At 39.9% G+C, this 22,326-nt stretch overlaps 1 protein-coding gene across 1 annotated transcript in view; it reads left to right on the top strand.

The window, feature by feature from the left end:
• The first annotated feature begins 595 nt into the window (after nucleotides 1-595).
• LOC136885663 (uncharacterized) overlaps nucleotides 596-22,326 on the top strand; it is a 34,230-nt gene continuing 12,499 nt past the window's right edge. Inside the window, exons 1-3 of the mRNA XM_067158356.2 lie at nucleotides 596-701; nucleotides 802-1,003; nucleotides 18,093-18,204. Of these exons, the coding sequence (XP_067014457.2) occupies nucleotides 596-701; nucleotides 802-1,003; nucleotides 18,093-18,204 (420 nt within the window). The remainder of the gene's footprint in view (nucleotides 702-801; nucleotides 1,004-18,092; nucleotides 18,205-22,326) is intronic.

Below are 22,326 nucleotides of genomic sequence, written 5' to 3'. Positions count from 1 at the left end.
GAGCTGGTGGAAGAACATTTTGAGGAACTCACCACCAACAAACTGATGGACCTGCATTGCGAACAACAGGAGGAGGTTATGGAGATCTTGTCTGAGGAAGAGGAGGAGAAAAAGTGAATGGAATCTCTCACGTCAACTGAGATTCGGGTGAAGTGCAAAATGTGGGAAACGGTGCAAAATTTTGTATTAAAACACCACTCGAATAAGGCTGTAGCAGCGTGAGATATGAATCAGTGCAATGCAATGTCACATTTTTGTAAAATCCTGAAAAAGAGGCTAAAGCAACAGTCATTGGACAGGTTCCTCGTTAAAGTTGCACAAAAAAGAAAACAATTCCAGTGAGCCGACAGACAGCAGTGATTCCGCTAGTGAAATTGGTGCTACACAGTAACTCTTCTCATGTCATCTCTCATCTCCTTCACACCAACAATGATTCTATTGTAAGGAAAAGTGCACTTTAATTTGTTTTATGTTACATTTTGTTTTAGAAATGGTATGCGAATAAATATTTTTGTGTTTCAGACGAATCATCCGCGTTTCAATTGTTTCTTATGAGAAAACTTGCTTTGATATATGAGCGCTTTGGATTACAAGCATGTTGCCAGAACGAATTATGCTCGCAATCCAAGGTTCCACTGTATTAGCTACTGGTGCATCTACCTTAATAATGGTTTCCACAGTTCTGTTATATATGGGTACAGGTATTTGGTAATACCGGCATCCAAACCTATAAATTATTCTGCTATTCACTCGATACTAACAGTTCACTAAATTAATTTTGATAATGCGATTCCCTTCCAGAGAGGGGAGACGTTCTCCGAAGTACGTTACCCAGATCAGAGAAAACCGGTACACTGTCCCGCAGACTGTCGGCCAGCGACGAGCTGCCAACTGGAAACGCCCCATCGTGGGACAAGCCATTAACTGCCAGATCCAACGAAGCTCCCGAGAGTAAAGTGGCTCGACTAGGCCAGGACTCCGACAGTGATTGGGAAGAATTCAGGTAAGTTTTGATTGTATTTCCTAGCTGACTCGATGGGTAACTGCAGAGTAGAGTGGCAACAACGTCAGCTCGTTGATAAATTTGAGAGGCTTGGCCAAGTTTTCCTCAGGCTCTACAATATTATGGGATAACGCCCGCCACCGTATTCTTCGTGTGATCGTTGCTCTCAATCAGTAACCTCTGATCTGCATTTGCAGCTGTCTCCCAGGTGGCAGATTCCCTTTCAGTTGTTTACCTGGTCTTCTCTTAAATGATTTCAAAGAAGTTGGAAATTTATAAAGCATTTATTCCAATCCCTAACTCCTCTTCTTCATCATCATCATCATCATCATTTCCCATTATTCAGCTGTAGCCAGGTAGGGGCAAATGTGTTTCCTCTCCACTTTCTTTGGTCTTTCCACCACTCCTCCTCCAGTCCAGGTTTGTTTCTCTAATACTGCGTTGGATTGTGTCCTTCCATTTCAATCGTGGTCATCCGCGGCCTCTCCTTCCTTGCACTTTCATCGCCTTTTTTTGGCATTCTTTCATCACTCATTTGTTTTATGTGCTCAGGCTCTTCTATCATTCAGTTTTCCACTCCAATTTCTTCCCTATTTTCTCATTCCTTATTTTGTCTCTTCCTATAAATGAATATTTACCCCAATTTGTCCTCTTGAATTCCAACTTTAATCTTTATGTTATGATCTTTACTACTTAAAAACAATAACATTATTATTAATGTCCCACTAACTACTTTTAAGGTTTTCGGAGACACCACGGTGCCAGAAGTTTGTCACTCAGGAGTTCTTTTTCGTGCCACTAAATTTACCGACATGCAGTGGCAATACCAATATAAAATACCAATATAAATGGTCCGTTATTGGTATTATAAATTTGCTCATTCAGGACAAATATTTCAGATTCCCTATGGAAATCAACATCTATATCATGCAGTGGCAACGCGTGATGTTTCTAAAAGTGTTACCACACTCCTTCTGAGAGTATATTGTTGCTCGCACTGCAGCATTTTTATGAGCAGTACGGATCTCATTTCATAAAAGTGAAAGACTTGACAATTGATATTACTTTCGTATAAGATAACATAATCTGAAAATGATGAAATGGCACATAATGTATTGAACACTAGTGAGCATCAACATCATAGAAACTAGCAGTCGCGATCTTGCACTAATTGAAAATAATTCACATCATGGAAACCGTATGGCACTCATAAACATAAAGTTTAAAATTAATTTTTAACGGAGCTTTAAGGCTTACCTCAGTATTACCTATATGTACTTCAGGTCAATACGGCGGCATGTTGTGGCATCTCAAATGTGTATCAAGGCATCATAGAAATTAGGCCCCTTCATTGAGTCACTCAGAAATTTCTTCTCAGTCGCAATCAAAGAAAGTGCAGAGAGCCTGTCCTGTACTTGAATTTCTTTGGGAGGTGTGTATCTTAATTTGAGACCGAGAAGCTTCTTTCAGCAGAAGTGTTTGTTGCTGGGATGGTGAGAATGAGGTCAATCAATTTTGTTGCTTCTGGATATGTTTTTTTAAGACCACTGGTGTTCAAATATTGGCAGAGGTCACATGCATTATTTTTCACACAGACAGTTCACTTTTAAGTTTCATGGAGTCAAAATTTCATCCATAGGTCTTCACTAACGACTGATAGGCACTGTTCAGGAACTTCTTCGCGAAATTGTTAAACTGGTCAATATCAATTAACTGAAGGAACTCCAGTGTGTTAATATCAGAAAATCTATCTGACAGTTGCACGGATATGATGTCAATTATTTCCAAATACAATCGGAGGTACGATGTTTTCTTACTTCCTATAAAATCAATTCTCTGGCGCTTTTGAGGCTAATCTTGCCTTCCTTCATTGTCTTGCAACTTTGACCACATACTCTAGTTTCAAAATTATTTCTGGTTGTCTGCAAAAATGCCTTTAACTGCTAGATCTCTTTGGAGCAAAGGCAGTATCATATATTTTCTTCTGAAGGGTATGATACAGAAGATCAGATTGAGGGAGCACTTCAGCAAATAAATTTAATAGGAAATAGAAATCAAAGTCTTGCTGGGTAACATAGTAACTCTTAGCTTGAATTCTCATTCCACCGTCCCATTCGTCTGCGTTATCTTTCATTTCTCTGAAGAATTCAAGACAGAGGACACAACTTCAACCAGCCTACCAGCATATATCTATCGGGTAGGTGCTACTGTTGGCAATTGTCTCTGTATTACTTTGTCAAGAACAGTGGCTCTTTTAGGGGATGATGAAAAAAACCATGCTAACTCGGACAAGGTATGAAAAAATACTTTGCCTTCCTTGATGTGTTTAGCAGATTGCTGTAACACCAAGTTGAGCCTATGACCATAGCAGTGAACAAATAGAGTCTGGTCATATTTATCCCTGACTAACTTCTGAAACCCACTGTGCTGTCCTGCCATCACTGCTGCACCATCAAATGTTTCTGCTACTAACTTTTCACCACACTGAAATTCTTGTAACACTCTGAAGAGATGTTTAGAGAGAGAAACAGCAGAACGGTCACTGCTTACATTACTGAATCTCAAAAATCTCTCTTTAACTTTGCCTTTGGGACTAACATATCTAAATACAGTCGAGAGTTGCATTCTGTTAGAAATGTCCGTACTTTCATCCAAAATAACGAATATAAAGTTTGCTTTCTTAACCTTGTCTTTAATTTTGCTCGTCATAAAAGCAGCTATGGCTTCAATAATATCATTTTATAAATCATATGAAAGCCCTGAGAAAACTGTAGATGTTTCTAAGTGGTGCCGAAATACATCATCTTTCTTAACCATTAACGCTAGTAACTCCCTGTAATTCTTCAGTTTCTCGATGACCCCTTGAAGGTAGTCGTTGCTTTGAAAGAAAACACACAGTATCTATTAAAGTGCTGACAATATATCTATTATTTTTTACTAGCTCATTAATTATGCTCGTCAATTTTCGTTCTGTGAGCTGTACTCAAACTGAATCATATCAGCAACAGCGTTGATGTGTGCTTGAGACACGTCATGGCGTCTGCTTAAAACTCTGAAACTATATAAATTGTCTACACCGTCTTTATTCCAAGCATTATTTTCTGAGGAAAATAGAATATATGGTCAACAGTACAGTTTATTCATTTTTGCACAACCACACAACCAGTCCAGATTTATGCACCACGAGTCATGAAAATATTGTACTGTTCTTTTCGATTCCTTGACAAAATTTTTAAGAGAAGGCGTGGGTCTACCTTTTTCAGTTATGTTTTTCTTTTCTTCAACATTTCTTAATGAAAATGGCATGTTCAGTAAGCTTTCTATTATACATGAACATTCTGGACCCGCCAACTCACTTATCTTCGAAGTGGAAGTGACAGCACTCGATTTAATGGATTTTTTTATAATATTTTTTTTTTTTACAACTTGCTTTACATCGCACCAACTCAGACAGGTCTTATGGCGACGATGGGATAGGGAAGGCCTAGGAGTGGGAAGGAATCGGCCGTGGCCTTAATTAAGGTACAGCCCCAGCATTTGCCTTGTGTGAAAATGGGAAATCACAGAAAAACATCTTCAGGGCTGCCGACATTGGGGCTTGAACCCACTATCTCCCGGACGCAAGCTCACAGTTGTGCGCCCCTAGCCACATGGCAATTTAATGTTTAATACGTTGTGCTGTCCTGTAGGCTATCTTTAAACATTGTTGTCATTGTACCAATATAATGGTCCGTTATTGGACATTATAAATTTTCCAGCTAACTCATTCTTGGTTGCCTGCGTTTCGCCCTCGTGTGCTAAGTTAGGCTCGTCAGTTGGGACTTAGCACACCACCCAAGACGCAAGGCTAGTGCATACCATGGAGGTCACTGCATAGGCTACTTGAAGCCACCAGCAGTGCCAATGCACTATGAGAGCTATGTCTCATTTCCAAAAATAGATGCCTGCCTAGCCATCAAATGTTGTAGATGTTGATTCCCGTAGGGAACCTAAAATATTTGTCCTGAATGAGTAAATTCATAATACCGATATAATGGTCCGTTACTGGACATTATAAATTTTCCAGCTAACTCATTCTTGGTTCCCTTGGTTCAACATCTACATCAATTGTTGTCATCGGCCGCTACTCATTTCTGAAAATACGTTTTTCCCCTGCAGTTCCTCTTAAAGTCTGTTGGCTTTGTGGAGATGTCGCTGATGACTGATCAAGCCAATCTTTGCATGAAACATGCAGCCACACAAGTCACATCTAAAGGTGTGTGGAGAACATGGTTGGATCTGACGTAGTTTCCGCTTGTCGTGTGTTTCAGTTACACACTTTAACAAGAGAAGTCATATCGTACTATAATAGAAAACAATAACATAATAATATAACAATGCACTGTTGAGCATGGTGGAAAGAACGGACGGAACAGCTCAGCTCCTACGTTATAACCTTTTGTTTCCACTTTCCACTGTGGTAACATGACGGAGAACGCTGCAGGATACATCTTAGTGTCGAAGGGAGAATGGCTTTGCTTGGCTCTGTAATACTCGCCTAGCTGTTAGAAGAGGTTCAGAGCATAACCACTACATGCAGTGGTAACAGCCTCTCGCTCAGCTTTAACAGCGACAATCTGATGCAATAGATTTCTCGCGACACGTCCAGGCGAAGAAACAAAAATATTAATATTAAAGAATATTCAATTTTTATATTTTCAAACTGTTACCAGTGGTAACAGTGGATACTAGCATGCTTTGCCACTGTCGACACAAAGCTGACATATTTGTGAGCAGCTTCAAATACCAACGGACTAAGCCAGGATCGAACCTGCCAAGTTGGGACCAGAAGGCCAGCACCTCAACCGTCTGAGCCACTCAGCCTGGCTTTCCTACTTTTAAAAGTTTTTTCAAGGTTATTCATTTACTACTGTCATTCCAACCATCCCTCTACTGACACCTTGGAACTTACACCTAATTGTATAGCTGGTCTCCTTACTTCCAAATCCTTCCAGCCCAAAGTTTAGAACATTTTCTTAACCCTTTAAGCTCATATGTTGGAAATGTTCTGACATAATGTTTACTCCAAGAATAACACATTTTAAAGGAAGAATTTAAGAAGCTGGCGATTCTCGGGCAATACCTAAACTTTAGAGAATCCATGGGCTTCTGAATATCTTATTTTCAATTTGCTTTATGTCGCACCAACACAGATAGGTCTTATGGCAATGATCAGATAGGAAAGGGCTACGAGAGGGAAGGAAGCGACTGTGCCCTTAATTTACAGGCCCGATATTTGCTAGTGTGAAAATGGGAAACCACAGAAAACCATCTTCAGGGCTGCCGACAGTGTGTTCGAACGCACTGTTTCCCGAATGCAAGTTGATAGCTATGTGGCCTACCCTTATGAATATAATACTTGGCATGATTTGAGCAGGCAGTCCGTGGAACATATATTGAGGGTTGTGTTACAGTTGGAAGGTGTAAAATGGCCTCTGTGTTGCAGTTTCGATCCTGGCTCAGTCCGGTAATATTTGAAGGTGGTCAAATATGTCAGCTTCGTGTCAATAGATTTACTGGCAAATAAAAGAACTCCTGCGAGACAAAATTCCGGCATCTCGTCTCCTAAAACCGTCAAAAGTAGTTAGTAGGACATAAAAACAATAACATTAGTAAAATGGCCTCAAGCAGAACAAGTGGGATAAGCAGTACTGACATTAGCACAATTGTGAATGATTTGAAATCAAATTAAAATTATTGTATTTTGGAACTTGATTTGGGAAGTATCGGGGCACTTCAAAAATATCCAGTGTGTCCGAAGTGTAAGAAGATTATTGTTCTGACTGAGTAACCTACAAGCCTACGTACGCTGATTTTATGAAATTCCTGCATAATTAGATACAGGGACATTTGTAAATTCTGCATATTCAGTGTTTGTGTAAGTAAAGTCTTTTATTCCAGCTTGAGTTTTACAAATAAATTGTTTTAGCCTTAGGAACAGACAGCAGTATAGTCATACATTTCCAGAAAATCAAATACGAGTAGAGGTATGTGATCAGCTAAACAAGTTCACGTGCTAAGGTTTAACACTACTCTTTTGTCAGGAATCACCCAGAACAAATCATACTGCTTTCCTTGGGATCTCCAGTTCTCTCCCCTAACCCTCTAACTACGGGGCGGATGTTGATGACGTAAAGAATCACTGAAAATGATCAATAAAATGCCCTTAACCCATTCGTGTAATATGGAGCTGTGGTCGCACGTGGTGTTCTGGTGCATGAATCAAATGACAAGCTCAGCTCGGAATGATGCAGTGCCTCGCTTATCTTTGTATATTAGATTCCCTTTGCAATATAACTTATAACAATACACACTGTAAGAAACTTTATGTCGCACCGACACAGGGAGGTCTTAGGGCGACGATGGGATAGGAAAGGGCTAGGAGCGGAAAGGAAGTGACCATGTACTTAATTAAGTTATGGGCCCAGCATTAGCCTGGTGTGAAAATGGGAAACCACGGAAAACCATTTTCAGGGCTGCCGACAGTTGGGTTCGAACCTACTATCTACCGGAATCAACTGCGCGCCCCTAACCGCATGGCCAACTCGCCTGGTGTATAGGAAAATATAAGCATGTACTGTTCATAAACAATGCTGTCTGTACTTCTGTGTAACACTGGGACTGTTGTGTTCATTGTGCATTAGTAGTGGTTTTGCAGTAATGTTGACGAGAGATTGAAAGCGCTTGTAGACATTGTTTAAGATGGCAATTATGGCAAAATCACGTTTTGCAAAATGAATCGCAGTTCGAGGATAGTGAAAGTTACTGAAGTGAGCAGAATATTGAAGAAAGTGAGCGTGAAAGTGTTGTGCCATTTTCTTCCTAACGCACGGCCGATGACATAAAAGAACCGTAGTCATTGGAAGTTGGAGAAAAAAGATGATAATCCTGATATACATCCATTTCGTGGATACAGTGGTGTTTCAGAAATACTTATGAAAAATGTGTAGTCTGCCCACCGTGCAAAACTGCGACGTTCTTAGAGTACACGGATCTACTCTTTTTTAAATTATTTCACATAAAACATTTGTACCACAGCCAGCAGTCTTTCAAAGAATGAAGAACGAGTAAATCATAACCTACAGTACAATGGCATGAATGCAAAATTTGAGTGAATTATCTACCGGGCGAGTTGGCTGGGCGGTTAGGATCGCACAGCTGTGAGCTTCATCCGGGAGATAGTGGGTTCGGACCCCACTGTTGGAAGATGGTTTTCTGTGGTTTCCCATTTTCACACCAGGCAAATGCTGGGGCTGTACCTTACTTAAGGCCATGACCGCTTCGTTCCCATTCCTTGCCCTTTCCTATCCCATTGTCGTCGTCATAAGACCTATCTCTGTCGGTGAGATGAAAAGCAAATTTAAGAAAAGTTAATTATCTGCATTAGTTTGTATTTCATGCATGTTTCTGTGTGATAGGTACGCTCAAACTATGGGCGGGCAAATTAAATCTGATTCCACAGTCAACAATGTGGCCATTTGTTGTGACTCGAAATGGGTTAAATTTATGGGAAATAAGTTAAAATATTTAACAAAACGGTGACTGTATAACAAAGGTTTCACAAGTAATGTGTGTCTGTTCTATTTACTGCACAGCTCTCGCTTTTACAGTGGAATTTGACCCCGAATAACCTGGGAACACCAGTTGTTCTTTGCACTTGTTACAGCTTTTAGATATTTTCCTCGTTTAATGTGCTGTTGTACAACAAACCTCCTTTCTACACTCACTGTAGCAGTGCACAATTTACCAAATAGAACATGCCCATCTGTTACATACAATTATTTTCCAAATTCATTCACTACACCAGCTGAATTAAATATACTGTACCAGGAAAGCCTAGGTCCTGGTCCATATCAATCGAAAGAAACGTTATTCCAGCATAAAAGATCCAACCAACGTACGAACATCTATGTAAAGAATGTTCCAGTATGTGCCAGACCCCACGAGTGCACTAGGCGGAGTCAAGTGACGTCACCTGTCGCTCAAAGCTCACTTCCCCTAGAGATATTTCTCGAAAAGAATTTTCTTTTGCCAGCTTTTCAACGCCTTAACCAATTTCAACGGGACAAACGCTGAATTGTAGCGGACGTCATAAAAGTTAATCCCTGTGAATTTCGAATTAATTCATCCCATGGTTGTTGAGTTATAATAATTTAAAGTCTAAAGAAATTACGCACTCACGGTCACATGGCCAAGAGATGCTACCCCTCCCAGCGCTGGTATCTATATATGTCAAGGCTAGCCAGCAAGCAGGCCAGTACAAGGACGAGTATACAGCTGTGTGTGAGTGAGACAAGGTTACTTCAAATGATATTGAACTTCTACAGAAACTAATGTGTAGAATCACCAGAACTCATTTCTTTTCGAGTATTGAATTGTATTTCTTTATTCACGCCACATCAGTATACGACTTACAGTAGTAATTTGAGTGAAAACTAAGAACTTTTTCTGAGGTAATATGACGTTATAATAACAAGATAAGCAGAAAATAATCCTTAGTGACTTAATGACTGTATTCAAAGACTGTGATTATCGACTATGATTTGCCTTTTCAAGTGTGAACTGTGTAATTATGAACGTTTCAGTAACGACTTTAAATAGTATTTCATACAGGAAGGACTGTGATTCTTCATTTAACGTCTTGAAATTCAATTACGCCATAAATAGTGTTCAACAGTAAATGACAGTGTCAGTGATAACTACTCGCACTAAGTGAATTTTTCGTGTGCGAAAAATCACCCTAACAAGCTGCAATTCTACATGATCCAGTTCCAGCCGTCATCACCTCATCGGGAACGTCAACATGGTGTGTTAAGGAAACATCGCCGATCCTGATTCTCCACGGAACATTCCAGGTGTCCATCCTTCGACATTTTGTAGCAACATTTCTTCCCGTAAGTGAGTAGTAACAAACTGACTAAAATTTTTTCATTAATTTTGAACAGTGGAAACTTCAGTGCCGCGTGTGAACAAATATTTCAAAGTTCTCATAATTTCTCAGAAGTGATTAATTTAATTTCAAGTTTCAGTTTCATATCTCGTAGAACGACTTTAGGCTTTTCAAGTGTGCTATATATCAAGGTTTACAAACTGAAAACTGTAAAATTTTAACAGAAATTTAATTTCTCATATCAACTTACAATTACAAGTGTGTGCTTAGGTTTAGAAAGACTTTAGGTGGAAATTCATTACCTCATATTCTCACATATGAAAGACTTTGGAATCAGTGATATTTACTCCATTTTCATGAACAGAATTCAGGAAGATAACGTTCAAACTTTTAATTTCAATGCCAGATTTGAGTCCAATAATCATATTGCAGGGTGAAGAATTAATAAATTGTTTTGAAAAAAAAATTTTAACCATCTATTATTCGCTCTGCGAGTCTATCCTACTCTGTATCGGCTCCAAAACCAAGTTCCACTCCCTGAGGTCCTACTCATGCCCTTTACCCAAAAAAACTTTTCCTGGTACAGAGAGGTTAGTATAATAATAGATGGCGCCCAACGTGGGGCTCGATTTGGAGCCGTGCCATAATAATAGATGATACGCCAGTAATAATTGCAACATTCAGGGTTCGATTCAAGTCATTGTATTTTGAGCACAGGATCCGACTGCAACTATTACGAACACGAAGAACTTGTTGTATTTGACTTATTTGAATATTCCGGAAACATGGATAACTTACTTGCAGCAATCGAAGCTCTCAGGCTTAGCATTAACGATCAGAATGCCAAGATTGATAGGTCTAATAACCAGTTGCAGGCTCAAATAACCGCACTACAGTCACAGATAGTTGACTCTAATTCTCAACTTCAAGCGCAGTTAACTGAGTCAAATAGTAAGGTTGAAGACTTAACTTCTAAAATTGACAGGACCTTGGACACTAAGTTTGCTGAAGCGGATAAAGTCATTAATAAAAGGCTCACTGAATCTAGTGCCCTTATCGAGCAACGATTCCGTGAAGCTGGAACTCGCCTCGAAAAGAAACTTACTGATTCTAGTGCACAAGTCGAAGCCACATTGAAAAACATGCGGGTATCAGTTTGTTGAAAACTTAAGAGTCTATTAAGGAAGAAATAAAAACAGAGGTCGTCAAGTCTTTAGACAAAGATCTTAGAAATGTTCTTCCTTCCGTTCAAGCATTTTCCACTGAACTCAAAGATTTACGGACTGAATTTCAAGAATCCCATGGTAACATCTCACAAACTCAAGTAAAGCTAGCTCAGGTGCAGGAAACCTTGCGGGATGCATTAAAGAACGATGTGGGTAAATTACGAAGCGAGATAGGATTAATTAAGAGCACGCAAGGAGAACTCGACAAGCGTATTACAGGACAGCTAGACAGCACGCATACCCAGATAGCTGCTTTCTGTAAAGACGTACAAGTCATTAAAACTGACTTGAGAAATGAAATAACAAATTTAGACACCTCAATTAATTCTAAAATTAAAAATTTGTCTGAAGAAATGAATCAAATTAAACTCAAAGAACATACAACTGACGTCACAATTCCTGGTTCGTCGAGGGAAGTACACAGCACAACAACCCTTATTAAAATACCAGATGACAAACCAGTCAAATTTTCAGGACGTGACAGTATACTGCTCGAGAATTTTTGTTAAATGTCGACGATTACCTGGAAGAGAATAGGGTAGATGACGATAGAAAACTTAGAGTAGTATCCAAACTTCTAGAAGGACGAGCCTTATCATGGTTCATAGCTTTTAAGAGCAACTTTAGAAACTATGACGACTTTAAAAAGGCACTTCTTAAACGCTTTTGGGATTCAGAAAGACAGCACCTTGTCAAGATGCAACTCTACTCTAGTAAATACAATACTTCAGTCAATACTTCCCGATATTCCGATTATTGCCTAATGCAATTAAAGAAGCTACAGTTTTTAGATCCACCTTTGCCAGATATCGAACTTATTCAGATCTTGACACTTCAATATCCGCTTCATGTTCAAGAGATACTAGTCGCTGCCAACATTAAAACATTGGAGCATTTTGACGCTACTTTGCGTAGGTTAGATACGGCTAATACCCAATCTAGTCCGAAAACTAACAGGAGTCGAGAAATAAATACGAACTCTGCGGAAATAAAACCGCCGGAGAGAGAGGAACCCAGGACACGTGAAGAAGGCAGATTAAGCCCTACCAACCCAACCAGATTCCGGAATTTTAGACGTCAGAGGAATCAGGATAGACACCCTTACCAACCTAGGAATTTATGGAGACAGCACGAAAGCACTCCTGAAGGAAACCGTGAATCCAGACGACGAGAACTCGAAAGTAGATGGAAGGATACACGGGAATACATCAGGGAGAGAAATCGTAATCCTGATGAGCCTGGAGCTACGTCCCTGGAATACCAACGTCAATTCGGACCAAGAGAACAAAGATCACCTGATCCTGAACCAACAGGCGCTATAAAAAAAAAAAAAAACCCCGATCTCGCAATAGGGAGATTAACTACAGAACACGATGAGGACGAGATTTCAAATTATTGTACTGCTGTTATCAATTACTGGCATATTGATGATTCCGAATTACTATTCGAAGACGCACAAACACTAAGGCCAATTATTACACGTTCATTACCTGTCATAACAGTACGCACAGGCAACCTACAGGTGATTACGCTCATCGATTCTGGAGCGCAAGCTTCTTTAATTTCTGATAGGCTTGTAGACTCGCTTAAAAATCAGAACAATGTTTTGTTATTGCCTGCAGCTCAGATTAAAGTAAGAGGGATAGTTCCTGATAAAATTGTTAAATGTAAATCCCAGGCATTTTTAGAGTTTGAAATTAACAGTCAGACATTCGAACACATATTTTTGGTAGTATCACGTCTTAACTTCAACTTAATACTTGGATCAGATTTTATGATCAAATACAAAAGAACCATTGACTATGATGCCAACCTCGTAAGATTAAGGAATAATTCTGTAGGACTACAGCTGGTAGGACGAAGTGACCTGGAAGTTCAAGAGAAGGGAGCCCGTTTCGAAGAAGCCGGTGGTGACTTTATTAAGCCCGCTGTAAGCGAGGTTGCGCCAGCCGTAGCAGAAAGTAGAAAGGGTGACCAAAGTGAGGACGATGCAGAGTCCCTATTCAATGAGAACTCCATCATAGGTCCGGACTATATAATGTCAATAGCCAGTGTGGTTGAAGACCCGGAAATTAAATTAAAATTGGAGGAGGCTAAAAATGACGTTCTACAAAAATTTGCATGTGTATTCGATGACAAGCCTGGAGAGATAGCTGGCTACGAATATCATCTTGATGTAAATGACTTATCCCCTTATCAGAAGAAACCATATCCCGTCCCCGAGAAATATCGAGAAGAAGTTCGTAACTTAACTCATAAAATGACAATATGTACCACAGGAAGAGTAAAGCCTGGAAAAGAAAATCCTGCGTATTTTCTTTTCGTCCAACCAAGGGGAAGATGTACCAGGAAAACCTAGGTCCTGGTCCATATCAATCGAAAGAAACGTTATTCCAGCATAAAAGATCCAACTGACGTACGAACATCTATGTAAAGAATGTTCCAGTATGTGCCAGACCCCACGAGTGCACTAGGCGGAGTCAAGTGACGTCACCTGTCGCTCGAAGCTCACTTCCCCTAGAGATATTTCTTGAAAAGAATTTTCTTTTGCCAGCTTTTCAACGCCTTAACCAATTTCAACGAGACAAACGCTGAATTGTAGCGGACGTCATAAAAGTTAATCCCTGTGAATTTCGAATTAATTCATCCCATGGTTGTTGAGTTATAATAATTTAAAGTCTAAAGAAATTACGCACTCACGGTCACATGGCCAAGAGATGCTACCCCTCCCAGCGCTGGTATCTATATATGTCAAGGCTAGCCAGCAAGCAGGCCAGTACAAGGACGAGTATACAGCTGTGTGTGAGTGAGACAGAGGAGAGACCGACCCGCGTACAGTATGTTCGCGCAGTCACGGTGAAAGTACTTGCCGTCGCATTTCCGGAACGCGAAGTTATATCGCTGACAGAATTATAAAAGACGTCGCACTGTATTTAGTACATCGCGTCGCGACTACGGTCTAATCCTAAAGACATTTAAGAATATAATACGAGTGAACTTATTGAAGTGCAAATATCAACTATTTAACGTTCACAGAATATGTCATTACGTGTAGACTTAGGTTACTTCAAATGATATTGAACTTCTACAGAAACTAATGTGTAGAATCACCAGAACTCATTTCTTTTCGAGTATTGAACTGTATTTCTTTATTCACGCCACATCAGTATACGACTTACAGTAGTAATTTGAGTGAAAACTAAGAACTTTTTCTGAGGTAATATGACGTTATAATAACAAGATAAGCAGAAAATAATCCTTAGTGACTTAATGACTGTATTCAAAGACTGTGATTATCGACTATGATTTGCCTTTTCAAGTGTGAACTGTGTAATTATGAACGTTTCAGTAACGACTTTAAATAGTATTTCATACAGGAAGAACTGTGATTCTTCATTTAACGTCTTGAAATTCAATTACGCCATAAATAGTGTTCAACAGTAAATGACAGTGTCAGTGATAACTACTCGCACTAAGTGAATTTTTCGTGTGCGAAAAATCACCCTAACAAGCTGCAATTCTACATGATCCAGTTCCAGCCATCATCACCTCATCGGGAACGTCAACATGGTGTGTTAAGGAAACATCGCCGATCCTGATTCTCCATGGAACATTCCAGATGTCCATCCTTCGACATTTTGTAGCAACATTTCTTCCCGTAAGTGAGTAGTAACAAAGTGACTAAAATTTTTTCATTAATTTTGAACAGTGGAAACTTCAGTGCCGCATGTGAACAAATATTTCAAAGTTCTCATAATTTCTCAGAAGTGATTAATTTAATTTCAAGTTTCAGTTTCATATCTCGTAGAAAGACTTTAGGCTTTTCAAGTGTGCTATATATCAAGGTTTACAAACTGAAAACTGAAAACTTTTAACAGAAATTTAATTTCTCATATCAACTTACAATTACAAGTGTGTGCTTAGGTTTAGAAAGACTTTAGGTGGAAATTCATTACCTCATATTCTCACATATGAAAGACTTTGGAATCAGTGATATTTATTCCATTTTCATGAACAGAATTCAGGAAGATAACGTTCAAACTTTTAATTTCAATGCCAGATTTGAGTCCAATAATCATATTGCAGGGTGAAGAATTAATAAATTGTTTTGAAAAAAATTTGTAACCATCTATTATTCGCTCTGCGAGTCTATCCTACTCTGTATCGGCTCCAAAACCAAGCTCCACTCCCTGAGGTCCTACTCATGCCCTTTACCCAAAAAAACTTTTCCTGGTACAATACTTTTGTGGTGGTTTCACTTTCGGCAGTTTACTTGCCCAGAACCGAAACGGAAAGTTCACTGTTGTTTCCAATTCCTTTCTCATTTCCATTTTTTCTTGGCTTTGAGGTTTGAGGGGGTGAATGACTGGCTGTAGGGGCGGGTGCAAAGGCTTGTGCTTGAGACATGTTAGGAAATACGAAGGTTGGAACTTAAATAGTGGCAACTATTTATTTACAACAGATACAAAAGAGTTATATGTTAGCAACCTTTACTGTCCTTCAGTGTAGTCACCAGCGTTGTGTATAATCCGTTGCCAGCGATGTGGAAGTCGTAGTATACCTTTAGCAGAGCCTGTTCTGTTGATGGTGCAAATGGAGCGGTCTACTGCCTGTCGAATCTCTGAAACAGTTCTGAAGCGAATGCCACAAAGTGGTTCGTTCAATCTTCGGAATCAAATCGAAGTCATGAGGACTGAAGTTCGGGGAGTATGGTGGATGGTACAGTACTTCCCAGTCCCATCGACCGAACAAATCTGTCACAGCTTGTGCTGTATTCACCCGAGCATTGACGTGCAAAATGATGGGTGGATTCTGCAGAAAGTGTTGCCGCTTCTTTCTCAAAGCTGGTCGCAGGTGGTGCTCTAAAAACGAACAGTAATACTGTGCATTGACGGTCTACCATGGTGGAATGCAATGCGTTAGGATAACACCATCACGATTGTACATGAGGATCACCATAACTTTCACCATACTGGGGTTCTGACGAACTTTCGAAGCGGTTTCTTGGGCGAGCTCACGAATTGTCTTGTTTCGATCACTGTCCAGTAACGCGACAAGAGTATGCACTTCCTCTTCACTGACGGTCGTAGGATGACCTTCCTGATGAATGTCCGCCACAGATTGCCGACCATCGTTGAAGGCTTTTACCCAACGTGCCACTGTTTTGTAAGGCAATGCAGATTCCCCGCAAGCCTCTTGAAGACCTTGATGACACTGTCGTGCTGTACGACCTCTGGCACATTCAATCTTGATCTAATTCTGTTGTTCCTGTTTGGAAGACATAGTGACGTTAGACTGCTAGCTCACAAGTGACTGTGTTTCTCTCGCTTGTGAGCACGCAGGTGATGTGGGTAGGGCGAGTCCATTTGCTGTGAGGTAAAGTAGGTATGTAACCAACATGTGCTATCAGCGACAATATTAGATTCCGTTGCATAGCGTCTCCACAGCAGTACCCTCGTACTTTCTCTTAATTATTAGAGTTCTGTGTTGTGTTCCTGCTCGTATATTGGAAACACAAGTGTCAAATCTGAGAGAGAGAGAGAGAGAGAGAGAGAGATAAGAACACATATAATAAGGACAGTTACAGGACACTTGTCTGAGTATAGGAAAGGAACATTATATTATCCTTTTGGGATACATTTCTCTTTTTTTTTTTGTTTCTTCTGTGTTTCTATTCTTTCACCATCTGTATTTATCTTTGCCTTATGTTTCTCCCTTTCCTTTTCTTGTCCCACATGAAGACTGAAGACCTCAATGAGTGTTGATGTCCGTCCTCCTGATGTAGCTGGGAAGGAGAAACGAGCTTGTCACGGGCAGACAAGAGATGAATGTACAAGGACTGTGATTGATGAGGAGAGAGCCAATGTGGAGACTGTTTTTGTGCTTTTGTGTTTTCATGTTTGTTCTCGTCTCCTAATCCTGTTGCTCCATCTGTCATTGAGCTCATCGTGTTATGTGTGTTCCTTTCTTATTCCCCCCTCTGACTTGATAGTATAAAAAAAAATACTGTACATTAGAAGTGCAAAATTGTTTCACGTATCTGCCCTTGTAACGTACCAGGTGTATGCATAAGTCTTTTCTGGTTTCACTAAGAGATGGCACCAGCGAACAGTACACAGCGTATAAATTTGACATATATGCCAGTTTGTTTGTGTGACATTAACCTACCAACACACACAAGTTGAGTCCGCCAAACACTAGCGTCTGTACTATATCGTTCAGTGATCATGTCAACGTTTGTGCCTGAAAAAGAACATTTGCGGCACGCATTTCTTTTCTTATTTAATCAAAAGAAAAAGGCTATGGAAAGTCATTGTATGCTAGTAGAAACATATGGTGAACATGCTCCATCGATAAGAATACGAGACATGGTTTCGACAATTTAAACTTTGTGATTTCAATGTGAAAGACAGTGCGCTCTGGCAGACCACAAAAGTGCAAAGACAAGCAATTGCTACCAAAACCGTTAATGCACATCACTATCACCAACAAATAATTAATTTAAATCATGCATTGATCGAAAGATGACCGTAAAGGGGCCAGAAGACATGGCAAAGTTATTTTGTTACATGACAATGCGCTGTCTCACATAGCAATACCAGTGAAAGAGACCTTGAAATTGCTTGGTCCTCGCATCAATGGGACACACGCTCGCAGAGCAGCACTTCAGCAATTTCGAGGAAGTTGGAAAATGGCTCGACGAATGGTTTGCTACAAAAGCCAAGCAGTTTTTCTGGCATGGTATTCATAACTTACTTGAAAGATGGGCGAAGTGTGTAGAAGCCGATGGCCAATATTTTGAATAAACAACAAATGAATTTCCCTTGAAAAGTATGTGTTTTCTTTACCAAAAAACCGACAGAAACTTATGCATACACTTGTTAAATAACTCTTCACCCTTCCTTATAACAATGGACTTTGCTTTGTTTCGCAGCACAGAGACGAAGACTGATACAACCAGTGCGCTTGGAAGCGACAGCCAGATCAACCTGAGCACCAGACAGAGTGAGAAGATAGCCCTCATCTCTAAAAGTATAGAACACCAGGTCAGTCGAAGATCAAATATTGCTCAGATTCTCAAAACTTTAATCACTAATTTCAAATATTTATCTACCTCCACCCTGAAATGGCGAGGCCTTCTTAAGTCATTTTGTAGTTTCTAAGTATCCACTGTCAGCTGTCATAGACAGCCAAAAATTCACTGAAGAGGTGTTTTAGGGAACAAGGTATTCCTCAGAGCCAGAAAGTGCTATTACTTATCAGGAAGGATGAGAATTCTTGTACCAAGTTAGTTGCCGGTGCGATTAAGAGTGTGCAGCTGTCAAGTTGCGTTTGAGAGATAGTGCGTTCGAACCCCAGCCCTGAAGATGGTTTTCTGTGGTTTCTCATTTTCACACCAAATGCTGGAGCTGTATCTTCATTAAGGCCACGGTCGCTTCCTTCCCACTCCTAGACCTTTCCTGTCCCATCATCGCCATAAGACATATGTGTTGCAAGTAATATATGACATGTCAACCCGTATTGTTAACTTTGGACAGTCTAAAGGTATTAACAGTAAAAGTTCCACCTTTACAATATTTACTTTATTCTTAAAGCGAACTTATAGTTGCATGTTTCGTCCCTCTTGGGGACATTTTCAGCCTAGCAAAAGTTAAATAGTAAAATTAGCATAACAAAAAAGTGTTCTATGCATGTCTACAGTAACTCAAATTCACATGGTCTTAGTGTGCCATTTGACAACAAAGTAGTGATTAGAACTGATTCGAAACATCTTGTTGTTCAAATATAAAAAAAAAAGTAAGTTTGCAGGCACACAGGTTAAGAGAGAAAAATCATGACTAGTAGTTCAGTCTCAGTTTTATGCTGCTAATCGTAAAATGTGTTCCAATAATGGGTTAATGGATTATAAATATTGTGTGGTAAAATTAGGCTGTTCACACAGGGGGATTTTTTCATATGGTGCCGTTATAAGTTGAAAAGCCCGGCTTGGATCGTATGGTTTCAATCGTGGTGTAACATTTCTTGCCGGTTGTTACGTATCTTGGCAGACAATCCGTGTGCTTTGTACGGATTATTGTCTATTAACCCATTAATGGAACACATTTTACGATTAGCAGCATAGAATACCAATATAAACGCAGGCAACCAAGAATGAGTTAGCTGGAAAATTTATAATGTCCAATAACGGACCATTATATTGGTATTATAAATTTACTCATTCAGGACAAATATTTTAGGTTCCCTATGGGAATCAACATCTACATCATTTGATGGCCAGGCAGACATCTATTTTTGGAAATTGAGACATAGCTCTCATAGTGCATTGGCACTGCTGGTGGCTGCAAATAGCCTATGCAGTGGCCTCCACGGTATGCACTAGCCTTGCGTCTTGGGTGGTGTGCTAAGTCCCAACTGACGAGTCTAACTTAGCACACGAGGGCGAAACGCAGGCAACCAAGAATGAGTCAGCTGGATAATTTATAATGTCCAATAACGGACCATTATATTGGTATTATAAATTTACTCATTCAGGACAAATATTTTAGGTTCCCTATGGGAATCAACATCTACATCATTTGATGGGCAGGCAGGCATCTATTTTTGGAAATTGAGACATAGCTCTCATAGTGCATTGGCACTGCTGGTGGCTGCAAATAGCCTATGCAGTGGCCTCCACGGTATGCACTAGCCTTGCGTCTTGGGTGGTGTGCTAAGTCCCAACTGACTAGCCTAACTTAGCACACGAGGGCGAAACGCAGGCAACCAAGAATGAGTTAGCTGGATAATTTATAATGTCCTATAACGGACCATTATATTGGTATTATAAATTTACTCATTCAGGACAAATATTTTAGGTTCCCTATGGGAATCAACATCTACATCATAGCAGCATAGAACCAAGACTGAAATGCTAGTCGTGATTTTTCTCTCTTAACCTGTGTGTCAACAAACTTAAGATTCTATACTTGATCAATAATGAGATGTTTCAAATGGATTTCACGTCACCACTTAGTTCTCAAATGGCACACTAAGACCATGTAGACACGTATAGAACACCTTTTTGTTATGCTAATTTTACTATTTAACTTTTGTTCTTCACTAGGTTGAGGATGTCCCCAAGAGGGACAAAACATGTGCCGGTAACTTCGCTTTAAGAATAAAAACTTTTGTAAACACTGTGAAGGTGGAACTTTTAATGTTAATATCTTTAGACCTATCTGCGTCAGTGCGGCGTAAAGCAACTTGTTAAAAAAAAAAAAAAGTCAAATTCAGGAGACTATGTAGAAAAATTATGTGCTTGTTATGTATTTGTTGGTGGATTCAGTAAAATTGTAAAATTTTGTATCAGATTCAGCTTCGTACTTGTAAATATTTCAAACGTTTTTCAGTCGTTGCTTTCCCCAGCCTTGAAAAAATGTCAAAAGCCATTAAAACTCTTGTGATTACGGAGGGGTGTTCAAATCCCACTATCAACAGCCCTGAAGATGGTTTTCCGTGATTTCCCATTTTCACACCAGGCAAATGCTGGGGCTGTACCGTAAGTAAGGCCACGGCCGCTTCCTTCCTTTCCTGTCCCCTCAGTTGCCATAAGACCTACAGTGAAACCTCGATTCTCCGTTTTTCGAGGGACCATGAAAATAAAACGTACAATACGGGAAAACGGAAAATCCGGGAATGAATGAAAACCATCAACAATTTGGCTAAACATCACAAAAATGAAATATGTATAATTATAATCTTACAAAACTCCTAAACCAAACCAAACTACAGCCCCAGTGGGACTTTGCCTGCCAAGCGACCGCTGCTCAGCCCGAAGGACTCCAGATTACGAGGTGCGCATGGTCAGTGCGACGAATCCTCTCGACCGATATTCCTGGCTCTGTAGATCGGGGTCGCCATCTCACCATTAGATAGCTCCACAATTAAAGGTAATCACGTAGGCTGAGTGGATCTGGAACCAGACTTATATCCAGGTAAAATTGTCTGACCTGGTCGCAATCGAACCCGGGCCTCTGGATGAGAGGCGGGCATGTTAGACCACGAAACCGCATTAATTACCGGTACGCGAGATCAAAATCTCGATACTTTATATTCAGTTTTACAGGGGAATCTTCGTCATTTTCCCGTGAAAACTTCTTTCAGTTCAGCGACTTTGATTAGGCTAGCCAAACTCTTCGAAAAATCTAATAACGCCAAGCCAAACGACAATCGACCACAAGTAGTTTTTAATTCTCTCATCAAATAAAATAAAGCACATTAGATACGAAAGCACCCAAAATGAATGCGAAATCCGTTCATTTCTTAATCTTTCATTGTAATTTGGTCTCCGGCACACTGTTCGTAGTCAGTTTCTGGAAATCTCGTACCGCGGTACCGCGCAAATTAGGCCTACGTCGACTTTTAAAGGTTATGTTGAACTCGAAAACATGGTTTCGAATGTAAGTATCGATTCTTAAAAGTTCTCGAATGCATTACATTCAATTCTGCGCGTCACAAATCCAATCAAATTGAAAAGATAAAAGAAATATCAAAACTTCAGAAATTACGGTTATTCGTGACCTTGAGGTCATCTGGAAAGCGCGCTCGCTGCACATGTCAGTACGAGTTTGAAATTATACCAACCATTTAAAATGTAACGTGCGCAAATAAAACGACTGCGGTTTTTGGTATTTTAACACGAAAACGTAAAATTCCCAGTCTTACATTAGGACCTAAACAGTAATAGGAAATTCCAAGACCTCCCATGGCTTTTTTTTTTTTTTTTTAATTACATTTAGGTGCAACATGTGTTTTGGTCTCGCTAACATAATCATGTACGATATCAAAAATACTGAATTTGTGTTAAGAAGCAGTTTCGATTCCTGCCTGAAAGCCCAGTTACTCTGCAGTGCCCTGAGCAAAGTGCCAAAAACCTCTTCGGCAGTACGATCGAAAAAAGTAAAAATATAAACATCTAACCCTGGACATAATATGGACGTTTTATAAGTGTGAACATTTGACGAAACTCATTCCGTCTTCAAGCAGAGCTGTCGAAATGCGCCGTGTCTCCTTGCAATTGTTGTCGCCACTCTCTGCTTTATGATTTTCCGAGATTCTCTAAACAATACCACCCGAATGCGATGCTAAGATGGTCCCTTATGCAAGTTCACCGCCGGTCACTTTTCCAG

This window comes from Anabrus simplex, chromosome 14 (assembly GCF_040414725.1).
Source record: "Anabrus simplex isolate iqAnaSimp1 chromosome 14, ASM4041472v1, whole genome shotgun sequence".
Lineage (NCBI taxonomy): Eukaryota > Metazoa > Arthropoda > Insecta > Orthoptera > Tettigoniidae > Anabrus > Anabrus simplex.
The sequence above is the reverse complement of the archived record's forward strand: the minus strand, read 5'-3'. Positions and strand labels throughout refer to the sequence as shown.